The sequence below is a fragment of the Falco naumanni genome, chromosome 6, assembly GCF_017639655.2.
Source record: "Falco naumanni isolate bFalNau1 chromosome 6, bFalNau1.pat, whole genome shotgun sequence".
NCBI classification, from domain to species: domain Eukaryota; kingdom Metazoa; phylum Chordata; class Aves; order Falconiformes; family Falconidae; genus Falco; species Falco naumanni.
Genome location: NC_054059.1, coordinates 6,578,168 through 6,598,279, shown reverse-complemented (window position 1 = coordinate 6,598,279; position 20,112 = coordinate 6,578,168). Strand labels below are relative to the sequence as shown.

General features: G+C 43.9%; 1 protein-coding gene across 1 annotated transcript; it reads right to left on the bottom strand.

Annotated features, from left to right (window-relative positions):
- Positions 1 to 1,396: 1,396 nt before the first annotated feature.
- Positions 1,397 to 19,574, bottom strand: TBX18 (T-box transcription factor 18). The gene is made up of 7 exons (XM_040599426.1): positions 19,137 to 19,574; positions 18,170 to 18,353; positions 16,505 to 16,606; positions 13,417 to 13,588; positions 6,734 to 6,901; positions 5,479 to 5,543; positions 1,397 to 1,810 (listed from the first exon to the last, which is right to left on the bottom strand). The coding sequence occupies exons 1-7, from the start codon at positions 19,402 to 19,404 to the stop codon at positions 1,636 to 1,638; spliced, it is 1,134 nt and encodes a 377-aa protein (XP_040455360.1). The 5' UTR covers positions 19,405 to 19,574; the 3' UTR covers positions 1,397 to 1,635.
- Positions 19,575 to 20,112: the final 538 nt, after the last annotated feature.

The following is a 20,112-nucleotide window of genomic DNA, read 5'->3' as shown; positions in this document are numbered from 1 at the left end:
AGTCTTCTCCAGGCACAGACTTGAAGACTGCTGTGGCTTCTCTTCTATTCCCAAACAGTAAGAGGAGATAGCAAAAGGGCTGTTTCTGCATGTATTATCTACATCCCACTGCAGAAATATTAGCTGCAATGAGTCTTCCTTAAAGTGGGAGGTTTGCCAGAAAAGACACAGGAACTCTTAAGAAACACAACAATTCACCTTCAACAAAAAAAAAAAAAAAATCTAACAGAGAAAAACGTAAAATCTGAAAGGCCTTATTCTCCTTCAATGCTGATGGAGGAAGCATTTTCAACTACATTTGTACCCACTTTATAATGCCTTTACATCATCAGCACAATATAAAGGAGGCTTAGCATACTGCTGAAGACAACCCGTTCTCTCAAGCATTAAAATCTGTTCTACAGCCTCCATGGTTCAGCTCTGACAGGCGGGCAGCTGAGAGGCAGCTTTCACAGCAGGACTCATGTGCACCCAGGCTGTGCAGGTGCAGATGAGGGCACAAATTTTGCCACGTCAAGTGTCTCCCCATGTTCTTGTCACTCTGGAGAAGCCTGGTCAGGAACACGTTGTGATCTGCATTCTTACAAGTGCCATTTAAAACCAGAACTGGGAAGGAAGGGAACCTCTCCAATTCCAGGGCAAAAACTGACTGAGAAACAGAGCAGCAGGGAGGCAGCTACAAAAAAGTTCTGCTTCCAGAAACACTTGTGGGCAAACTGGGTCATCTGCCTAATTGATACAGGCAATATATTTACGAGATACTGAGGATGGAGGACTTTTTGCCCTTATAAAAAAACCAAACAAACAAACAAACTCACACCCAAAACAACACACACACAAATGGATAAAACCAACAATGGAATTTCTCATCCTGCTCACTTTTTTTTCCTACGTCAAACCTGCATTTTCCTTTAAAAAAGTAAAAATACAAAAACAAAGATACATTAGAATATCCTACTGTCCAGTAAATGTCTTATAGGCAATATTTATGGAGGAAAAAATGCATCAAGCCCTTCCTTTGATAAAAATGAAGCACCCCGAAGTTCATTCTGTACCAAGGAATGCCGCTGCTTCTGCCGTTTGTTTAAATTACTCCTATCACCACAAATTGAATATGCATTATTTGTCTCCAAATACCTAATCATAAATCTAGACTCATGCTGAAAAAGAAGAAAATCCTAGTGAGAATGCTGTGCTGTTGATAGACTAAAAACAGCATATCCTGAGAAGGCAAACTAATCTTTCCGTTTACTTTGTAAATAATCCATTAGCTAAACTTCTATTTTAGGCTGGATGCTTGATGCTTAACACTTAAAAGTCCAAATACCCTTCATATCCCTTGTAACAGAGAAGAAACTTGTAAAATGCCTTTGGTGCATCAGCTTAGGAAGTAATCTATAAATGATCTCTACCTTGTGTATCCAGTCAGAACATAATGCTGAGGAATAGGTTGTTCCATCCTTAAATAACTGACATTCTTCTCCACATGTGATCTGATTTATCTTTACAACCTACCGGTTTTATTGACACAGTGGTTAAGTTAGCATTAGTTTTCTAACAGAATAACTCTGATGAGAGGTGATGGCCTACACTGGGGCTGGCTGGTTGCTTTTTCTCCGCAAGTGACACACTTACCTAGGCTTTTGTAAAGCATGATGGGTGCAGCTTTATCTTCATGCATTTTTGTTTTGAAAGAACACAAAGACGACCATTACCTTGTTTGGGTATCCCAGGTATATCTTCAAATGTAAGTGTCCTCAGTGAAGGTCTCCAGAAGGCGTAAGACTCTACCAGAGCTTCCAGTCCCATTCTACTTAGAACCAAAACATCACCATGTCATGAAAGAAGGCTGTACCTTGTCACATGTCTCTGGGTACTTTACCTCAGAAACGTATAAAAATTAATAACATTTCAGGATTACTCTGAAGTTCATTTTGCTTTTTAGAAGAGTCTTACATCCCTATCCATAAGATCACTGTGATATGCAGCCACTGGGCTGGAAGCACACAAAGAGTTTCTGAATTCCAGAAGGCTGGCTCTCTGTTTCAATGGTTTTGGCCTTTTGGGGAAGGTTGTTTGAGGGGAGAGACCTGGCTAAAATGACACCGAATGTTTTCCTAGTATGATATTTCTTTAAGAGCAACAGCTCTAACGGCCAGAGGGATGATCTCCTATTTCTGCCTAGAACAAAGGTGATCCACTAACAGCTTCTGTTAAAATAGGATTGACGAGTTGGAAAATCACATGATGATCACATGATTATAGCATGAGCAAAGCATGGGTGTACTTCTCTGTTGCTACTAAAATGTATAAAGCAATGTTGTGCCTTGGTTATTAAGTGCTGAGCAAAATGCCTTTAGAAACTAAAAATTTTGTCATTTTCTTTCAACACTATTGTGACAAAATAAAAATAATTGGATAGACAACTGTGGCAGACAGTATTTGGAAGAATCTCTGTTTCCTGAAGGTATAGGCTTGTTTGCTTTCTGATATAATTTTATGAATAATGTACCTCAGAGGTACAATTTTGCTGTTATTTTTGGCTGCTGGGCCCCAAAGGCCTGTTAAGTGTCAGCATCAGGCACACACTAAATACGAGTGCTTGCCTTTGAGCAGCAGCACTCCGTGAACTCAAATTATGCAAACAGCCCAATTTGAAGCTACCAGCGTGTTCTGCTGATACTGTTCTTCCCCACTGCATTTCCAACACGGTCACAAATGCGTGTGAGGAAACATTCAGAAAGCATTTTATTAGCTGAACCTGGCCTAAAAAGATAGGCTTCATTTTCTGCTGTTATGGTGAATTTTCATTTCTAGTTAAAGCAGAGATAAAAGCCACCTCCTGGAGGAGTGTAGCCAAGGCGATAATTTATACAAGATGCCTTTGAACAATTTCCACATTTTATCACCACCCTAATTTATGCTATCAAATGGCCAAGTTTATTTAACAAAACAGTTATGTTTTTCCTGAAGTATTTAAAGGGAGAAATTCTGGTCCTTTCCTGAGTAAAAGTTTTTATAGGGTCAAACTTAAGGCCTAACTGAAGAACGAAACTATTCTCAGCACATAAATTCCGTTGCACTTTGCAAATGCACAGGGAATGCTTTTAAAAGGTGAAGCTACTGATTTCTGTAAAAGAGCCTGTGGGACTGAAGGAGAATGACCTGAAAGGGAATATTTTTAATTAAACAGAATTTTTGCAATGCAGCACAGCAGAACGAGATAGCTGCAATAATTAAAGCAATATTGAAAAGTTGGATATAATGGTATCACAGTATTTTTATTTTACACTTTTCTTGCAGACTAAAATGCCTTGGTGATAAATACACCAGCTAGAACAACGATGATAACAGAAACTTAACGTTTCATTTCAATATTCAGCAACAGAGCAAATTAATAATCAACTGTATAAACCAGTAATTTAAATTAAAAAAGAAATTTTCCTTGACAATTAAAAAGCTGAGCTGCATTCCCAAACACACTTATTCAGTACCACACAGTCTATCAAAGAAAACAGCAATACTGACTTCAGTAACCCAACATCAATTTGCAATGGACAAGAGTTGGCAGTCACGTCTGCAACAGGTGTGTTTGTCACAGTAAAAGCATTTAGACTTCATCCCAAGCCAGTTCCAAAGCTTCTCACAGAGGCTGGCACTTCCTACAGGACTGACCTCCTAATGCCTTTCCATAAACTGTAACTTTCTTTCCATTAAAATACCCTGCTTTTTTTCTAATGCCTGAATCAAACATTCCTAGAGCTGAACGAAAATACCCCTCTGGATACCCCCAGTCCTGCGAGTGGGTTTGCATGGCTGCAGATGCAGTACTCTTACCGCACACCATCCTCAGGTAATACCAGGGCTGCCCCACCATGTTAAACGCAGTTCAGAACTGGTTTCTGTATGATTCTTTCCTCTCTCTTTTCAAGGGCATCTTCTCTTGTTTCATATAACGCTATGGAAGAAATTCTAACTCCGCTTAAACTCAGAAATTTCAGAGGAGTCAGGGTTTCACCCTTCTTAGGAGGCTCCTTAGTACTTATTTTATAGCTCTCCAAAAAGCATGCATAGCAGAGACACTGCCTACAGAGAGCTGTCACACTTCTCTGCCAAGTACACACAGCATGTTTTGCTTTTTCAGTCACTGCATGTATCTGGAAGTTACTGCTCACTTACTTTCAAACTAGAAGGCTACAAAGGAGGACAAAACTTTATTTATGCCAGTGCCTGGATCTTCTCTTCCAGGCCCCAGGACAGAGCATGGCCAATTGTTTCTTGCTAGAAGACAAAAATCTTAGAGAGCAGCAAATGCACAGTGCAAACTGAAGATACTTACAGTGAATTCCTGTACATTTTTACAAGTACCCTACCCCTTCTATAACTGTTCATCTTCTAAAAACTACTCTCATCTACTGCCCAGTCTCAGCATTTAAATAACTCAGGTGGAAGCACAAAACAGGCTTTAATGCTGTAGCCTCCACTAAAAGAGAAGCTCAATAAAGCAGCTACCAGAAAATACTCTCTGAGCATTCCTACCAGCACACAGTCTGCTCCCCTCTCTGCAAGGCTAGATCATAAATATAGCAGCTGTAGACACCAAACACAATGTGGTCACTGGAACTGGTGTATAATATGCACCACAATGAAATGCTGCTTTTTTTAGCTGAAACGGTTTAACATACAATTCGTAACAGGCTTAAGTATTTTGCATTAAACAGTCTTTGGATAAAATACCTCATCATTACTGGCAGCAGGGACTAGACTCAAGTCTCCACTTTGCACTACTCAGATTCCCCATTGCTATTTTGAAAGATTCATGGACCAAGAGGGAACAAGCAATTAATCAATCCGACCGCAATGGAAGAGGTGGAAACCAGGCTCATTTCAAGGTCACCTATAGCCTAGTAGGAAAGGCATTCACCTAGGAAGTGGATTTAAAACTCCTTAGGCTAAAGAGCCACTTGAAGACAGGTCTCCCACCTCCTAGGTGAGAGTACTAAACACTAGGTTACTGCACGAAACAACTTAGTTTCTCCCCCTTTAAGAGAAAACAACAACCCAATCATCCATACTAAATGCCACTTACGTGCAAGAGAACCTGGACTTACAGTTTGACACTGCTATCTGCAATTTGTGTCTCCAGGCAGAAGAAAGAGATTTCAGGAGCAACCTGAAATCACAGACCTGAGTATGCACTAATTCCATTTGCACCCTTCATGGTATGCTGCTGCTTCCACCAAAAGAAAGCTTGAGTACATGAGTCAGGCCAAGTGCTAACCTGTTCTTGACCTAGATGGTCAGAAGAGTAGGAATGGGAGCCCACGGCAGAGAACATTACTGGGAAACCTAAGTGGTCCCTCAAGGTGTCCGAGTCCTCAGGCTAACCTGTCTGTATTTACAGGTATTCCCCTCAATCAGCCTTCACAAACCACTTCTGTTAGCAGTAACAAACCCCCCTCCTTCCCCAACACCTACCTGTTCCGTCCTGAATCTCTAAACCCTTTGGCGAATGGATTCCTATCAATCTTCAGACGAGTAATCTGTGAGTATGATTACAGAAATTATTACCTGCAAATTCAGTGTCAGTAACACACAAAATGACCCTCCTGACAGAATTAAGCCTACAGTGGAGTAGAAACATCTTCACATTTGCATGGTTTAAAAATGGCTGTCCTGAAACACAGCAAAATCAGGTCCAGCCTTCTGATCGGTACTTTTGCAAATCCCCAGAGAAGCTAGCAGGTATTTAATGCTACCAAATGGCAGGTCAGAATTCTTGAGAAAAATCTTCTGGCAAATGTCATTCTTCACCTCAGTGAGTATACTGCTTAATTGCAATAAAATGTATATTAAATTTTATTTCTGTACGGGTTAAGAAGTAAATGTGAAAAAAAGAGATTATCTCTAGGTTATTATCCTCCTCAAAAAAACCCCAACCATTCCCACCTCCACCCCCCAATACTTGTAGTTTATTTAAATAAATGGGATAAGCACCAAATAATTATGTTTCAGTATTTACACGGCTCTCCTACTTTTCTGTAAAGACAGCAAGACACACATAATTTCCCCAGATGTAGCTCAAATAACTTACGTGGAAATGAGAAAAATTGTCACAACACTAACTACAGTGTCACTATGTATGTTAATACTTTAACCAATGGTAGCAAGAGCCAAACACTGGAGTCATGCTGTTTACTTTTGACTTCGAATCTGTGTGGATCTAGATAAATTGCAGTTACTAATACGTGCTGAATGTAGTTGATGAAATGACTGCAACTTTCTTCAGACCTCAGCCTCTCTGTTAAGGTCCTGACAGTTTTGAAATCACTGGAGTCAGGAATAAAAGTGCTGTAAAAATTCTATCCAGACATGTATCTACACCTAAAGGTACAAAAACACCTTTAGAAATTAGATTGCTCTTTGCCTTATGCTTCACTGCTGTATTTATAATTAAGACACTATTAACTATGCTAATTAGAGTGTGTGATCTCCATAATAAGAATGACTTTTTACATGCAGCATCTAGCCCACATAGCCTGATGTCTCAGCTTTAGCCTCCAGGCACTGCTGCAATACTACTACTGAAAGCTACTTGAAATATAAACAAAGTTTACACAGTGCTTTTTAACAAGTGATATAATAAAAGCATGCACCCTCTTTTCTTCTGTCTCGTACTTCCCTGGTCTACTCTGAAAAGCCTGTAAAGTGCTAAGCAGAAAGCCGAAGTTACCTGTTGATTTTGGTATGCTGTGACAGTAGTGAAAACTGTCTCTGGAAAGGAGAAGGCTTTCACCCCTTCTCCTGAAGGGATAGGCTTGACAGGGGACAGATCATCTCCACAATCTTTTCGGATGACATGGACACGAGGCTGATATTTATGCATAGAGTGAAGAATAATCTATACAGTCACGAAAGGAAAAAGATAACATTAGAAAGGGCACCCTGCTGTTTCAGGACTAATAGCTTTTTGGAACAGATTATGGTATGTGTTTACCATGCCACTTACTGGAAATCAAATGTTTTCTTTAACCTCTGAAGGTTCTTATTACAGTAGTCTAATCCCTGTGCATTTATGTTATTGCCAACCCTAAACATTTAAAAATTACAACTCAAGAGCACCAAATTCAGAGACTAGCTCAAACAAAAACAAAAAAAAACAAACAAAAAAAAAGACAGGAGTGAAGTCCTGGTCCCACTGCCCACTGGAATTCGGCAAGTTTTGTCACTTTTTTCCTCTGGACCCTCGATTTGATCTAACAGGATTAACAGCAGCAGCAGTTGCCTTTTGTTTTTGGAACCTTCGGGATATGCTCAAAGCAATATTATTCCTGATATCCCGAAGGCTGGAAACATATCTTGTTTTGAACATGCGCTGAGACTCTCACACTCTGAAGAAGCAGAAATACAGAGTAATATAATACCAAAACCCAAATTTTATGAAGTGTTAATAACCCTAGATCTATAATACAGACAATGAGTAATAAATACACAAACCCCTCCCAGCATACAAGAGCTCAATTAAGGATAAATGATAAAACGAGAAGTATATGAACTCAGTGCATAAAATCAAATACAAATACCTCTTGCTATTGCTCCCAAATTTGAGAGGAGATTTAAAACACAGAATTTTTCCTCTATTTTACTCCATTTCAGCTAACCACTACTAAAATAGAAGATTTCAAGAAAAAAAATAATTGGAAGCTCGACTATTATTGTTGGAAGGCCAAAGACGTTAGTAACCCGATAAATAAATAGTCCTATGGCTACTGGCCTGTGGAACCACTAATCAGCATTCAGGGGAAGCTTTTTAATTTCCTGCTCCTTGAGTAGCCTCAGAACGTACATGTGCTCAGGCACTCAACAAAGCCCCTATGCCAGACATCGTGGAAGTTCATTCATCCAAATGACATAGAGGACATTACATTCGTTTGGATAAACTAGAGTTTGGCTAGTTTAATACACTTGGTCCTGGCCAGACGACATGACCCGGGCTTGGATAAGCCAAGTTTCTGGATAATCAAGGGGTTTATTAGCCTGTAAGTAAGGTTTTGACAATGACATCACGGACTCCAAGTAATTTGCTCAAGGAGTGCCCTATGGATGTTCTCATATGAAGCCTTTTCCCAGTTTCTGAAATCTTGAACAGAGCAAGATTTTTATCGTGCAAATGTATATCCTCTTTTATAACACTTCTTTCGGTTCTCCAGGGGCAAAGACCTACACAATGAAAATGCAGGGAGGATCACACATTCCTGACCCTGTTTTTCTGCAAACACCGAGCAATACCAGGGGAGATACTGGTGCAACAGAAAAAAAAAAAAAATTCCTCAAGGAAAGCTCTGTTCCACTGTTCAAACCCACCATTATTCTGTGCCTTGCCATTTGCCTGGGTGCCACTGAGCGTGCCACGTTCGGCTCCCACCTGGATTACTTTACCCCACCAACTCTGCAGTGCAAACTACCTCTGCAGATACGGCGGGTTTGACCATACGCAATGATAAGCCAGGCAGCTACCAACAGCTCTGCCCACGTATCAGAACAAGTAAAGTCACACCAGCGTGGAGATGAACACCTCCTACTCCTTATCTAGGTGGCTATTACAGCTAAACTGATCCTTCTTGTCTCTTAAGAGCAACATGGCTTGGCTCTGTGCTATACTGAAATTTTCTGTGCTGGCACACTGTTAGACAATTAGCAAATCCACAGCAAGAAATATTTTTTTCCTTGATTTCATAAGATGCCTTGTACAATGGGATCTTTGTTAATGATCAGGATGCTGAATTCTAAATAAATAATACATAACTGCAGAGCCCTGGTGAATTAAAGAGCAACACTATGAAGACAGGATATAAAAGGAGGGGCAGATGCAACACCCACTCCAAAAACCACTTAGCTCTATTACTCTAAGCATCACCTAAAGCTACTGTGAAAAAAAAGCTGAGGAAAAGGAGATTCCAGCTTTTCGTTTGCAGTGCTTGCACGTTTAACAGCACGGATGGGATCTAACAGTTTAAGTGTAGAAGCAGCAACTTTCCCTTCGTACCCTTAAAAGCCAACAACAAAAAAACCCAACCAGAACAAGTCCCACCAAATGCCAAACGTGAACTGGCACTACTTTCAACTCACGGTTGAAGAGTCTGCCTCTCTCTACAAACCCCTCACAGGGGAAGACCAAAACACTTCATGGGGGAATAAATGTTTCCCGCCAAAAGCAAAATTACACTTTGACCACAGCAGCTGTCAAGACATCGCTATCAGTTGGAAGCGCCACAGTAGGGAGACCACAGGTAGGCAGCAGAGCAAGGCAACAGCCCGGCAAAGCAAAGGCGACCAAAGCACCTGTGCAGACACACAAAGCTGGGTTTACCTTTGCAATGTGGCTTTTGAGAAATGCTGCTGTGATGAGGCCTCAGAGCTGACCATGAGCTTGGGCACCAACATGGCACAACCATCACAGCCAGAACAAGCGAGAGGCCAATACTTTTTCGCAGGGGAGATACCAATCCTCCAGTAGCTCAGCAGTGCACAGACTGCACAGTCACCTCCCCACCACTGGCATGGTCCTCATCTTGCTGCTGTGTTTGCCAAAAATCCTCCTTTCATCCTCCTCGCAAAGCCCATGCGTTCAGGCTTTCTGCAGTCAGGGAAGTATGTGGGGCCGAGGAGCATGGACTCCCTCTTCACAAAGACAAAAACTGCAAGTGCAAACGCTGATGTTTCCCAGCTTTTCGTTGTGACAAGAACATATAACTACCCATTGACTGTAAGCAGAGCTCACTACTTAGAGCCAAGTCTGGGCAGAGTAACAGTGCGCCTCTGCTTCCAGCCTCACCCCACTTTCAAATAGGAAAAAAAAAAAAAAAATCAGCCACCAAGGAACAATTAGCACGCTAACAGCCTCATTTTCACTAAAAGTTAAAAGATGTTCCTCTGCATCAAAAAATACTCAGCTGAAAAGCATGGAAAATAGCTTCAAAAATACTCTCCCCTCCCCCCCCCCCCCCAAATTCAGATTAATAACTGCATCAAAATAGAAAAATCAGCCAGCTCTAACCAGCTAGAGGGAGAGACTGCTTTTACAATGCAGCACTCACTACACAGATGAGAGATGCATGAGAGCCGTTAAAAAAGAGCACCGAGACCACGCACTTCTGTCAACTGCAAAATGCAGGTTTACTTTTTCTTAGCATCGAAACTCTGATGAAAGACACAAATGCTGCAGTATGTGTCTTCACGATGCCATCAGACCTTAACACCTCTGTAAGCACACCATCTTTCCAAAGCGAATTCACCGTGGGACTCCCTTTTGAGATTAAAAACGCACAAGGGAAACATTTCCTTACAAATTTTGCTTGATCTCCTCAGCCTGCAAGTGGAACTCATGTATCAGAGAGTGTCCTACGTGCAGATGTACTTCAAAATCTCTCTACGGAACAGCGCTATAAAATTACGTTGTCACAAACTCCCACTCAAAATACTGATGAAAATAGCAGCAGGCAGCAAGGCGCCCGGAAAGCGTTCGAGCAGCAAAGCAAGTCGTCTTAGAGATGGCTGATCTCCTTTCACAAGAAGCTAATTCCAGCCCAACGCAACGCAAGGGGAGCTGGCTGCCATGAACTATTACCGCAATATAAATACTGCACAGGAATACTACCTTAGCATCTGTTTACAAATACCACCCCCATTTCCACCGACACGGGCCACTTCTCTCACTGATTCTGAGAGTTAATACCCTGGAATAGGATAATGGGCTCTGGGCTGATCTCATGAAAAGTCCCTACCTCAAAGCCTGCAAGATTAAAACCTAGCCCTGGGATTTTAATACAAAAACTCTGCAAATGCTTACACCTCTGAGGAGCACGGCCAGAATAAAGGAACAATTTCAACAACAATTAAAACCCCGCAATTAGACAGCATGAAAAGCACACCCAAAGTACAACAGCAAAGCCCAACACTGCTTGAACTTCTTGGGGGAACAATGGCAGAGTGTAGAGACCCCACTAAGGCTCCTCTGAGCCGTTCTGCCTAAGCGGGAGGAGAAAAAAAAACAACTTTCTAATAATCTAAAATACACCTCATCTCCCATACAGGGGTGGAAGAGTCAGAACACCTGATGTAAAAACAAGTATTTGAGGGACAGTGCAGCCTTGACCCCTAGATCTCCCAATCCCCCATCCCTCACCCGGTACCCTCTTGAGAAAAATGGTTCCTTCCTGCTTATGAGAAACAATTGGTTTTTATATTCATCAAAAATATGATTATTCGTTTTCCATTATTGCTGGAGGCATTCAGAGGCTACATAGCTTTTTCAATACAGCATTCCACACTACCATAGCTTTAAAAGAAAAAATGTACCCATTGGAAGAGACACTTTTCTGCTTTCTGCTTTTGCCTTTTCTGGTAATTATGAATGACATGTTTGCAATTTCCCAGATTTGAGAAATATGAAATTATTTTACAGTCATCCTTCTTTTGTCCTTTTATTTTAATACTTAAATTTCCATTTTGGGGAGGAGGGGTGCTGCCGTAGCTCTGAATCGGTTCAATGTGTCTCAGATCACTGTACTAGGGCTTTGCTTCACTAGTTTCCAAATCCAAACACTTAACTAAAGACCAGAAAATTTATATCCCCCCACATTATGAATAATGGTGTGCAGTGTACACTACACAGGTTTCAGTGCAGAATAGAAACAAAGCTAAGATCTGGGATGGAAAAGTACAGTAATATAATTCTCTGCATAGCCGAGATTTTATCACAGGGCAGTTTTCGACTGCAAGTGCTTGAGTGGACCACAGTACCCACGTATCGCCCCTCTGAAACGAGGGAGTAGAAAAAACAGCTGGCCTGCTCTCTGTTGAAAAAGCGACATTTTACCCATTTGCATCCACTTCACTTTTTAAAGCCCTTATAATAGACTCAGGACTCAGAGAAAGCAACTCCCACTCAAGAAGAGTCACAAATACACAAATGCTGGGGAAACTAAGGGAACTACTTGTGTTAACCTTCACTCAAATGGACGCTGCTGAATGAGACCCCATAACTAATTCTGGAAAGAAGTGATAAAAAATGTCCTCCTTACAAGCCTAAAGAAAAGCACTGCTAACTTAAGAGATGTGAATACCCTCACGCTCTTTTTAAGGACGAGTGCAATTAAATTATGAACACTATTATATGAAAGCGAGGCTTTTTACCCTTGTTATCACATTCGGTAGCTCAGTCTAGCCAGTCTCCCGTATTCCTGCCTCCGTAACATAAACAGTTGTAGCTCCTGCACACGTTAATCTCCCTTGCAAACACAAATGGGGGGAAAAAAAAAATCTCATACCTAAACTTGGATTATGTATTGACAAAATATATGACTTAATGTCACAGAGTTACAACCACACTGAAAGATGCATGTAGTATCTTTGTACTCTGTGCCAGGTACGTTTCCTTTCACTCCCTTCCATGAAGGAGAAAGTATCCTGGTTAATTCATCGGGCTACACTAAGGACAATGGAATCCACATCCTGTCTCAAAACTCGCCTCCAACATCTTAAAACTCTGCCACTTGGAACTCGATGCTCCTTCTGAAAGGAAGCCAACATTTGCCATTTATTACAGGATTTTTCAAAATTAAAGACTTCACCCTGACTAAAAACAATTCTCATTTTTAATTATTTCCTAAGGTGTCAAGCAAAACTATTTTAGGCGTTGGTGGAGAGATACTGGCTTACATCTGTCATGTTTCAACAGTTTTGAAGAGAAAAGGAAATATTAACATAACACATTTTGTCACATTAGATAATGTCATAACTAAACAATTTAGAACTTGCAAACAGAACACTCATACTGCATACGTCTTCGCCAGTTTTTTCAGAAGTAATGAGCCTCAGCTGTGAAAGGGTCTTGCTTCATAAGGTATGTAATAAATCATTATCGGAGCGAACCCAGCTCCCATGTTGTTCGTTTTTGACTGCAATTCTTAACACCTCATGGGATTTCACACAAATGTTTAGGTTAAGAAAATAGTTAAGTGTATTTTTATTCACATGAAGTTATTACACACTATTAATGTTTCTTCTAGCCACTTGTGAATTTCAGCGTCCTTTTTGATCGGAGCAGAAGTTGCAAGCAACACACTCAGTGGGAAAACACGAGAGCAATTCTGCCCCTTCGTATTAGGCAATTTAGCCTTGTAAATTCTTACTTTGCAGAAGGAGTTCTGTTTTTGAGGGGGGAGTAAAACAGCAGGCTCTAATAAGCAGTTAATTATTGGAGTAGAAAGTAAGCAGATTTTAGATCTGGACACTTAAAGTTCCAAAACAGCTTTGAAAAGTCAAGCCTATTTCTGGCACCCTGAAGCTGTACGTCAGTCCCTCAAGGCTGAGCAATGTGGCTACATATAATACTGCAGAAGAGCAAGTACTCACATGCCCTTGATCATCCAGCTCATTATTGGTAAGCTTCAGTTTGTCAAAGCTGATCACTTGTCTCATCCACGTCTCCCCAGAGGCGGGTGAATCGGGGTGAATGTAAACACGAGGTGGTACCGGGGAGTCAGCATTACCAGCCACCATCCACTTGGAGCTATGATAAACATACCTATAAAAAGAAAACAAATACCATAACCACAAAACCTGAAATAATTTATCAGACCCATTCAGTATTCATAAATTCAGGCCCATACATACAGCAAGAACCCACCAATTAACAAAACATGAAAGGGCAATAAACGTGGGGGGGGGGGGGGGTAGTTTGAAAACATAGCTGTGGTATCTGCAAAATTAAGGTTTAAAACCGTGCTCTGGTCTGACCTTAGTCATCTTAAAATCAGGAACAGTCTCAACACTACACTTCCACACTGAGCTTTAAGCTGGTGTCAGTTCATTGATTGCTACAGCTCTGCTCTGAATAAGCATCAGCAAACAGGGAAGAATCTGGTCCTTCATTTATCAAGTTGAGTAGTGATTCCATATTTGGAAGATTTAACATGTTGAGTCTAATACAAGAGTCTATAAATAAAGCTATTGAAGGGAAAGAACATTATGATTGGGAAAAATAATGAAACTATGTCAAACTATGCTCTTGCTATTTCTGCAAGACCATATTAATTGTCTTGGATAGTATTGCAGAAAGGCTTAAAAATGAAAAAACACAGCCCATATTTCTTTTGATAGGCCAACGCTGACAATGTAATTTTCTAATAAAAATAGTGCCTGCTTTGGTAGAAAACTTATTTTGAAAGCAGACACTTCACAGGGCAATTTAAAGCACACTAATTAACACCTTCAAGGTACTTTTTTCAAGTACAGTAAAATTCAAGTAATCCAGCTGTATTTTTTACTAAAAACAAGGCAGACTTTATCAAATCGTATGTTTGCACAATTCAGTTCCTTATTAGAAAAAGCCAAAAGACAAAATGGGACATTAAAACAAAATGATCCAATACATGCATCACTCTGTACAATTCATATCAAGCTGTACAACTAAGATCTAGCATAGTGGTGAAACTCTCTCCTGTAAACAAATTATCAACCCCAGATCCCACAGTCAACTGTTGTACCATTTTTCATTTATGTTATATTTCTTGGTTTATACTAAATACATGCTTTCCCTACAAAAGTAAATAAACTCACAAATACACATAACAATATATTGAGCAACAGCTTAAGCTTCCAAGTATTTACAACAAGGTCCAATTTTGTTAGAAACCTAGACCTAGGCGTAGTTTTCTTCATTTCCATCTAGTTTTGCTATCTGCTAGGACAGCTAAAGACTAGGCTCCATGTGGCTGCTATTGTATCTTTCAAATGTAAAGATCTCAAGACAGTCTGTGAAGCCACATGAGCAACTAAAGTTAAAATAACAGCCAGCAATAAAAAAAAAATGGATTGCACAGTGAAGAATGAAAAGCGGCATCAAGTAAAACATGCAAAACATTAATATGGGAAAGGAAGAGGCGTGGTACTACTACCACGAATTACAGAAATTTAAATTTGCCAACGAAGAAAATACTGCCCTTCGCACAACTTCTGCAAGTGACTTCAGTTATCTGGGCATCACGTATCGCACTGGGCAGACAGTGCAGCTCAGTATGACCGTATTTTTTTTTAATGAAATTATGTTTAATGAACTCATATCCAATAGAAATGTTTTTTACTGTGAGTATTAACGTTTTTATTCAATTTGGAATAATTACCTCACTTTATAAGAGTTAAGGAATTGCTCAGACCTTCTAGGAACTGTATGTTTAGACTGCGAAGTAAATGCACACGTGCAACAGAAAGCAAGAAAAAAGGGCTTTCATTTGAGCTGCACTGTACTGGTCCAAAGAAAAAAACATTTCTTCCCTATGGTACAGTCAGAAAAGCCTCTCATAACTGCACGTACTGGACATCCTCAGCACTGGTACCTGCACCTGGTTGAAAACCACAAAATCTAAAATGGTCCTAAGAAATGTCTTCTACACCACACGAGAAAAGGACAAAATTGCAGTCAATGAGGTAAGGACATGCAAAAGCCACAGGGCAGTGTTTGCTTAGGAAACCAGGCAGCATTCCTGCAGAACCAACCTTTTAGTCTTAGCCTGAAATATTCCTGGTTCTACAGTTAAATCTGCAGTGGTTTTCCCTACATTATACTAAGTATAGGGTTGAAACAATCAAACCAGCAATTGGTAAGGACCTGATCCTGCCTCCACTATACTACTTGGCCAGGCTCCTCCTGGCTACTACGGAGCATGGGATTGCATCTGTAAAGTAAGACCTACAAAAACGCCTACAACTGACAATAACTGCTGCGGACCCAATCCTGCAAACATTTCTACAAAACCAGTGGTTTCAGCGGAGTTCAACTAGCTCCCTCAAAACACGACTGCCCTCAAAACACTAAGTGTCAGCACATAATCCTTACTTTGAAGTGTTAGAAGAGCAACTACTTTTGTTCCTCACATTATTCTTCAGACAATAATGACATTAATTCTTTAGAAAACAGTAATTAGAAACATTACCCTTTTGTGAATCTAAGTGAACAAATATCTAAGTGATAAACAGCTTTTAAATTACTTTATATGATCAGTTTGAAGTTTGATCAAGAAAGCTTACATGCCATTGAATCAGACATCCATGCTATTAATGTTATTAGTTAATGTTAATGTCGTTTATCACTAGGAAAATCTGCATTTTCATATTTATTTGTTGATCTGAAATAATCGCCAATGACATGATAAGGTATAAAATATGGTAATATTTCCTGACCGCACTTAGAACTGAGAGCCAAAACCTGAGCATCTGCCCACAGTGCATATGCAATATAAAGCAAATGCAAAAAGAGCCTGAACAGAAATTGTAGTTGGTTTTGCATACCTAGCACAATTTTATTTTTTTTAAATACACTGGGACGAAAATAGGAATCTTCAGGAGAGTTAAACAGGAACTTCTGCTAATTTATATAGTGTTAATGGGTTTTTTCCAACTGCCAAGCTTGCATCGTATATTTATTGCCTTAAAGTCACCATACCTGTATCTTTTGTTATCCACTGGCACAATATCCATAGCAATATAATACTGCTGATGTGGGTCTAAACCTGAGATCTTCACTCTCATTGCGGGAAACATCCGCCTGAACATGGAAAGAGAGAGGTCATTTTTAATATGAAACAGACTCGGGGACGGTTGTTTAGGAAAGGCAACCAGTTCGTGGGATTTTTCTCGTTCTTCCTTTTAGCCTACAGAGTCCTTTCGGACGATTATAGTTACATAGCCATGAAATGGCCCATTCGATATGTCAAAACAGATTTCTAAAGTGCATTTACTCGAACAATGCTTCGTATGTTTTGGGATACGCTTTGGGAGTACAGCTATTACCACATCATTTCAACTTTATTGTTAGACAGTAAATCATTCGGGTTTGAGACCCGACTTTCGCAGTACACGCATTTAAAGCCCGTTTGAGATATTAGCTAGAAATCTATTTCTGGAGATGTGCAAACACCCCCTCCACCCAGGAAGCCAAATACTTACAGAAACGCAAACTGCCACTGAACTTTCAACCTGACAGCAGCCAACGGTGCTATCATTTGTGTAGCAGCAAACTTGGAAAGCTAAATCCACGGTGATACAATTGTAACACCGCAAAGAAGCAGTTATACAAGCCAACGTGCCACGCTGTAACCCAACAATATGGTCTTTATTGAGACGGGACTTCCTGTCTGCAACTTACTAAAGGTGAAGTGCAAGAGCTACTCTGTCTTTGAAAGGTATAGTAAAACTTCTTTATTGAAAGCAGAAACGAATCTACGAGGTAATTTAAAAAAAAAAAAAAAAAAAAGCAACAAAAACACACACGCACACACAAAAAAAAAACCAAAACCAAAACCGACAAAACATTCAAGATTTAGATCTTTCCGAGGAGAAATCGGAGTAATTAAGCGATGCGCTGGTTTTAGCATAAAAATGCACTTTTTAGCTCACGTTTGGCATGCCTTTGATCAAGAAACTTCATTGTTGAAGGAAAAAAAAAAAAGGGGGGGGGGGGGAAGAAACGTCCTAGGGACAAGCTGACTGCAAGCTACTGAAAGGTCCTTTTCTGTATTTTATAAACCTGAAAGCCATTCCAGTTTATTCAGCATTTGCTGCCGTTCTAGAATACATGTATGTGTGCGTATATACGTATAAATCAATTAAAAGTCGCTACTGTAAAGAAATTCCCCATCCCCGTTATTCCTGCACAAGCAGGAGGGCAAGCCTGGCCGCGGTTAACTAGTTTTCGCTGTAATTTCAGTGCACCTGTGAGATAAAGCAGAAATTCCCTGGCCGGACCCTCTCCAGACAAACGTTGCTTTGTGCCGTCTGGGGCTGCATTTCAATCATTAATAAAGCCCCTCTGAAAACGCGGACGGTAGCATATGGATCGAATAAAATATGTTTTTGTGATTTCTAATAAGTTCAGATACTTTGGTGCTACCCCAGGTTGTTACCACCCGCATTCCCCTGGAAAGGGGGACGCGCTTCCCCTCGGAGGACGCGGCGCGCCCCGAGGAGCAGGACGCCCGCCCCGCCGCGCGCCCCCGTGCCCGCCCGCCGCCGCCACCTGCCTCGTAACCCCGGCGTCCCCGCGCCGCCCGCTTTGATGTGCCCGCCCGCCCCGCAGCTCCCGGGCGGCGGCCCCGCGGGCGCCCGTTACCTGCCCGCCTTGGTGATGATCATCTCGGTGCCGATTTCGTGGAAGCGCTTCCAGAGCTCGGCGCCCTGCAGGTCCACCCGCGGCGCCTGCGGCGTGGGCAGCGGCGAGCCGGGCCTCGAGCCCTTGGCGGAGCCGCCGGGGGAGGCGGGCGGGGAGGCCGCCAGGAAGCCCTCCTCGCAGCCGCCTGCGGAGAGAGCGGAGAGCGGGGGAAGCGAGGGGGGCCGGGGAGCGCGGACCTGCCGAGCGGAGGGGCTCCCTCAGCCCCAGCCGGGCCCCGCCACCGCGCCGGGCCCGGGCCTGGGCCGCGGCCTTGCGCACCGGGACGGGGGACGGGGGACGACCCGAGCGGCGAGAGCGGCTCCCCGACGCCGAGCTCGGGGCGAGCCGTGCTGCGCCGCGCCGGGCCGGGTCGAAGCGGCGGGCGGCGGGTCCGCGGTGCGAGGCCGGCGCCGCGTTTCGTTTGGGCGCGTTTAGCGTGACCGCCGCCGGCCGCGGCCTCCCGCCCCCGCGGCGTGAAAACGCGGTCCCGTCCGTGTGCGGTCCGCTACGGGCACGGATACACGGCTGCTGCGTGTGTCTCTACGCGCACACAGCTGCCCACACACTCGTAGCAGTTACACTCATACATGCACTGTACAAGCGCTGCTCCCCCTCCTCGCAGCCCCCGGCTGTTGCTCCACCGCGCTGCGGCACCGCCAGCCCCGCTACAGGCGCCCCGCTCCCTGCCGGGCCGCCGGCCGTGCCCCGGGGCGCGCCGCGGATTCCAACCGGCAGCGCCGGCAGGAGCAGGCACCGGGGTGCCCGGGCCGTGCCGAAAGGCAGAAGGAACAACGTGCAGAGAGAGCGCCGGCTGCGGCTGGGGGAGCGGGGCGCCGGGGCCCGGCCGGCGGAGCGGGCCTCCCGGCCGGCAGTCGCGGCGAGAGGCGGCCGCGGGCAGCGGCGGGGCGCGGAGCGGAGCGGCACTCACCGGCGGGGGCGCGGGCGGCGCAGCCCAGCTCCATGTCGCCGCAGGTCCTGCCGGCGGCGGCGGCCACCGGGGAGCTCTTGGCGCAGCAGCCGCTGCCCCCCTCGTCCTCCGCCGCCTCGTCCTCGCCGCCCAGCTTCCGTCGCTTGAGCTGCCGCGGCGGCGGCTGCTGCTGCTGCTGCTTCTCGGCCCCGATGAGCGCCTCCACGGAGAAGGCGTGAGCCTTGAGACTCATGGTCGTGCCGGGCGAGGACCGCCGCTTGTCGGCCATGCCCGCCCCACTACAGCCCGCGCATCCAGGCGCGCCGCGGCCGCCGGCACCGGCACCCGCGCCCGGCCCGCCGCGCCGGCCGCCCTCCCGTCCTCCCGACCGCGCAGGCAAGGGGCTGGGGCTTTTCCTCCCCTTTCTTTTTAAATCCGAGTTATCAGCCAAGTTTGTTTTTTTTTTTTTTTTTTTTTTTTTTTGGGGGGGGGGGTTGGTTTTGTTTTTTTTTTTTTTTAAGAGAAAAAAAAATCTATTCCTTTCTGCAGATGCGCTCCTTCTCTCCCCCTCCTCCTCCTCCTCCTCCTCCTCCTCCTCCACGTTCTGCCCCGTCTGATGGGCCAGGCAGGACTGACATGGGTAACAAACGCTCTGCGGACACAAATTAGGGCTTGTAATTGAAATTTGTTGCCTTGATCTGTCAGCACTTCCAGGCAGGAGACCGGTGGGAAGAACTCGCTCATTAGTGTCACTGCGGCGGCGGGGGCAGGGCGGAGCCGCGGGGCGGGGGCTGCCACGGCCCGGCCGCCCGCAGCCCAATCAGCGCCGCTCCGGCCCCGCCGCCCCGGCCCCGGCCCCCGCCGTCCCGGCCCGCCGCCTACCAGGGGGCCCCCGCCGCGGCGGCCGGGCGGGGGTGGGGGGCGTCCCGCCGTCCCCGCGCCCGCCCCCGCCGCCCCGTGCTCCCCAGCCCGCGGCAGATGCACCCCGCAACAAACG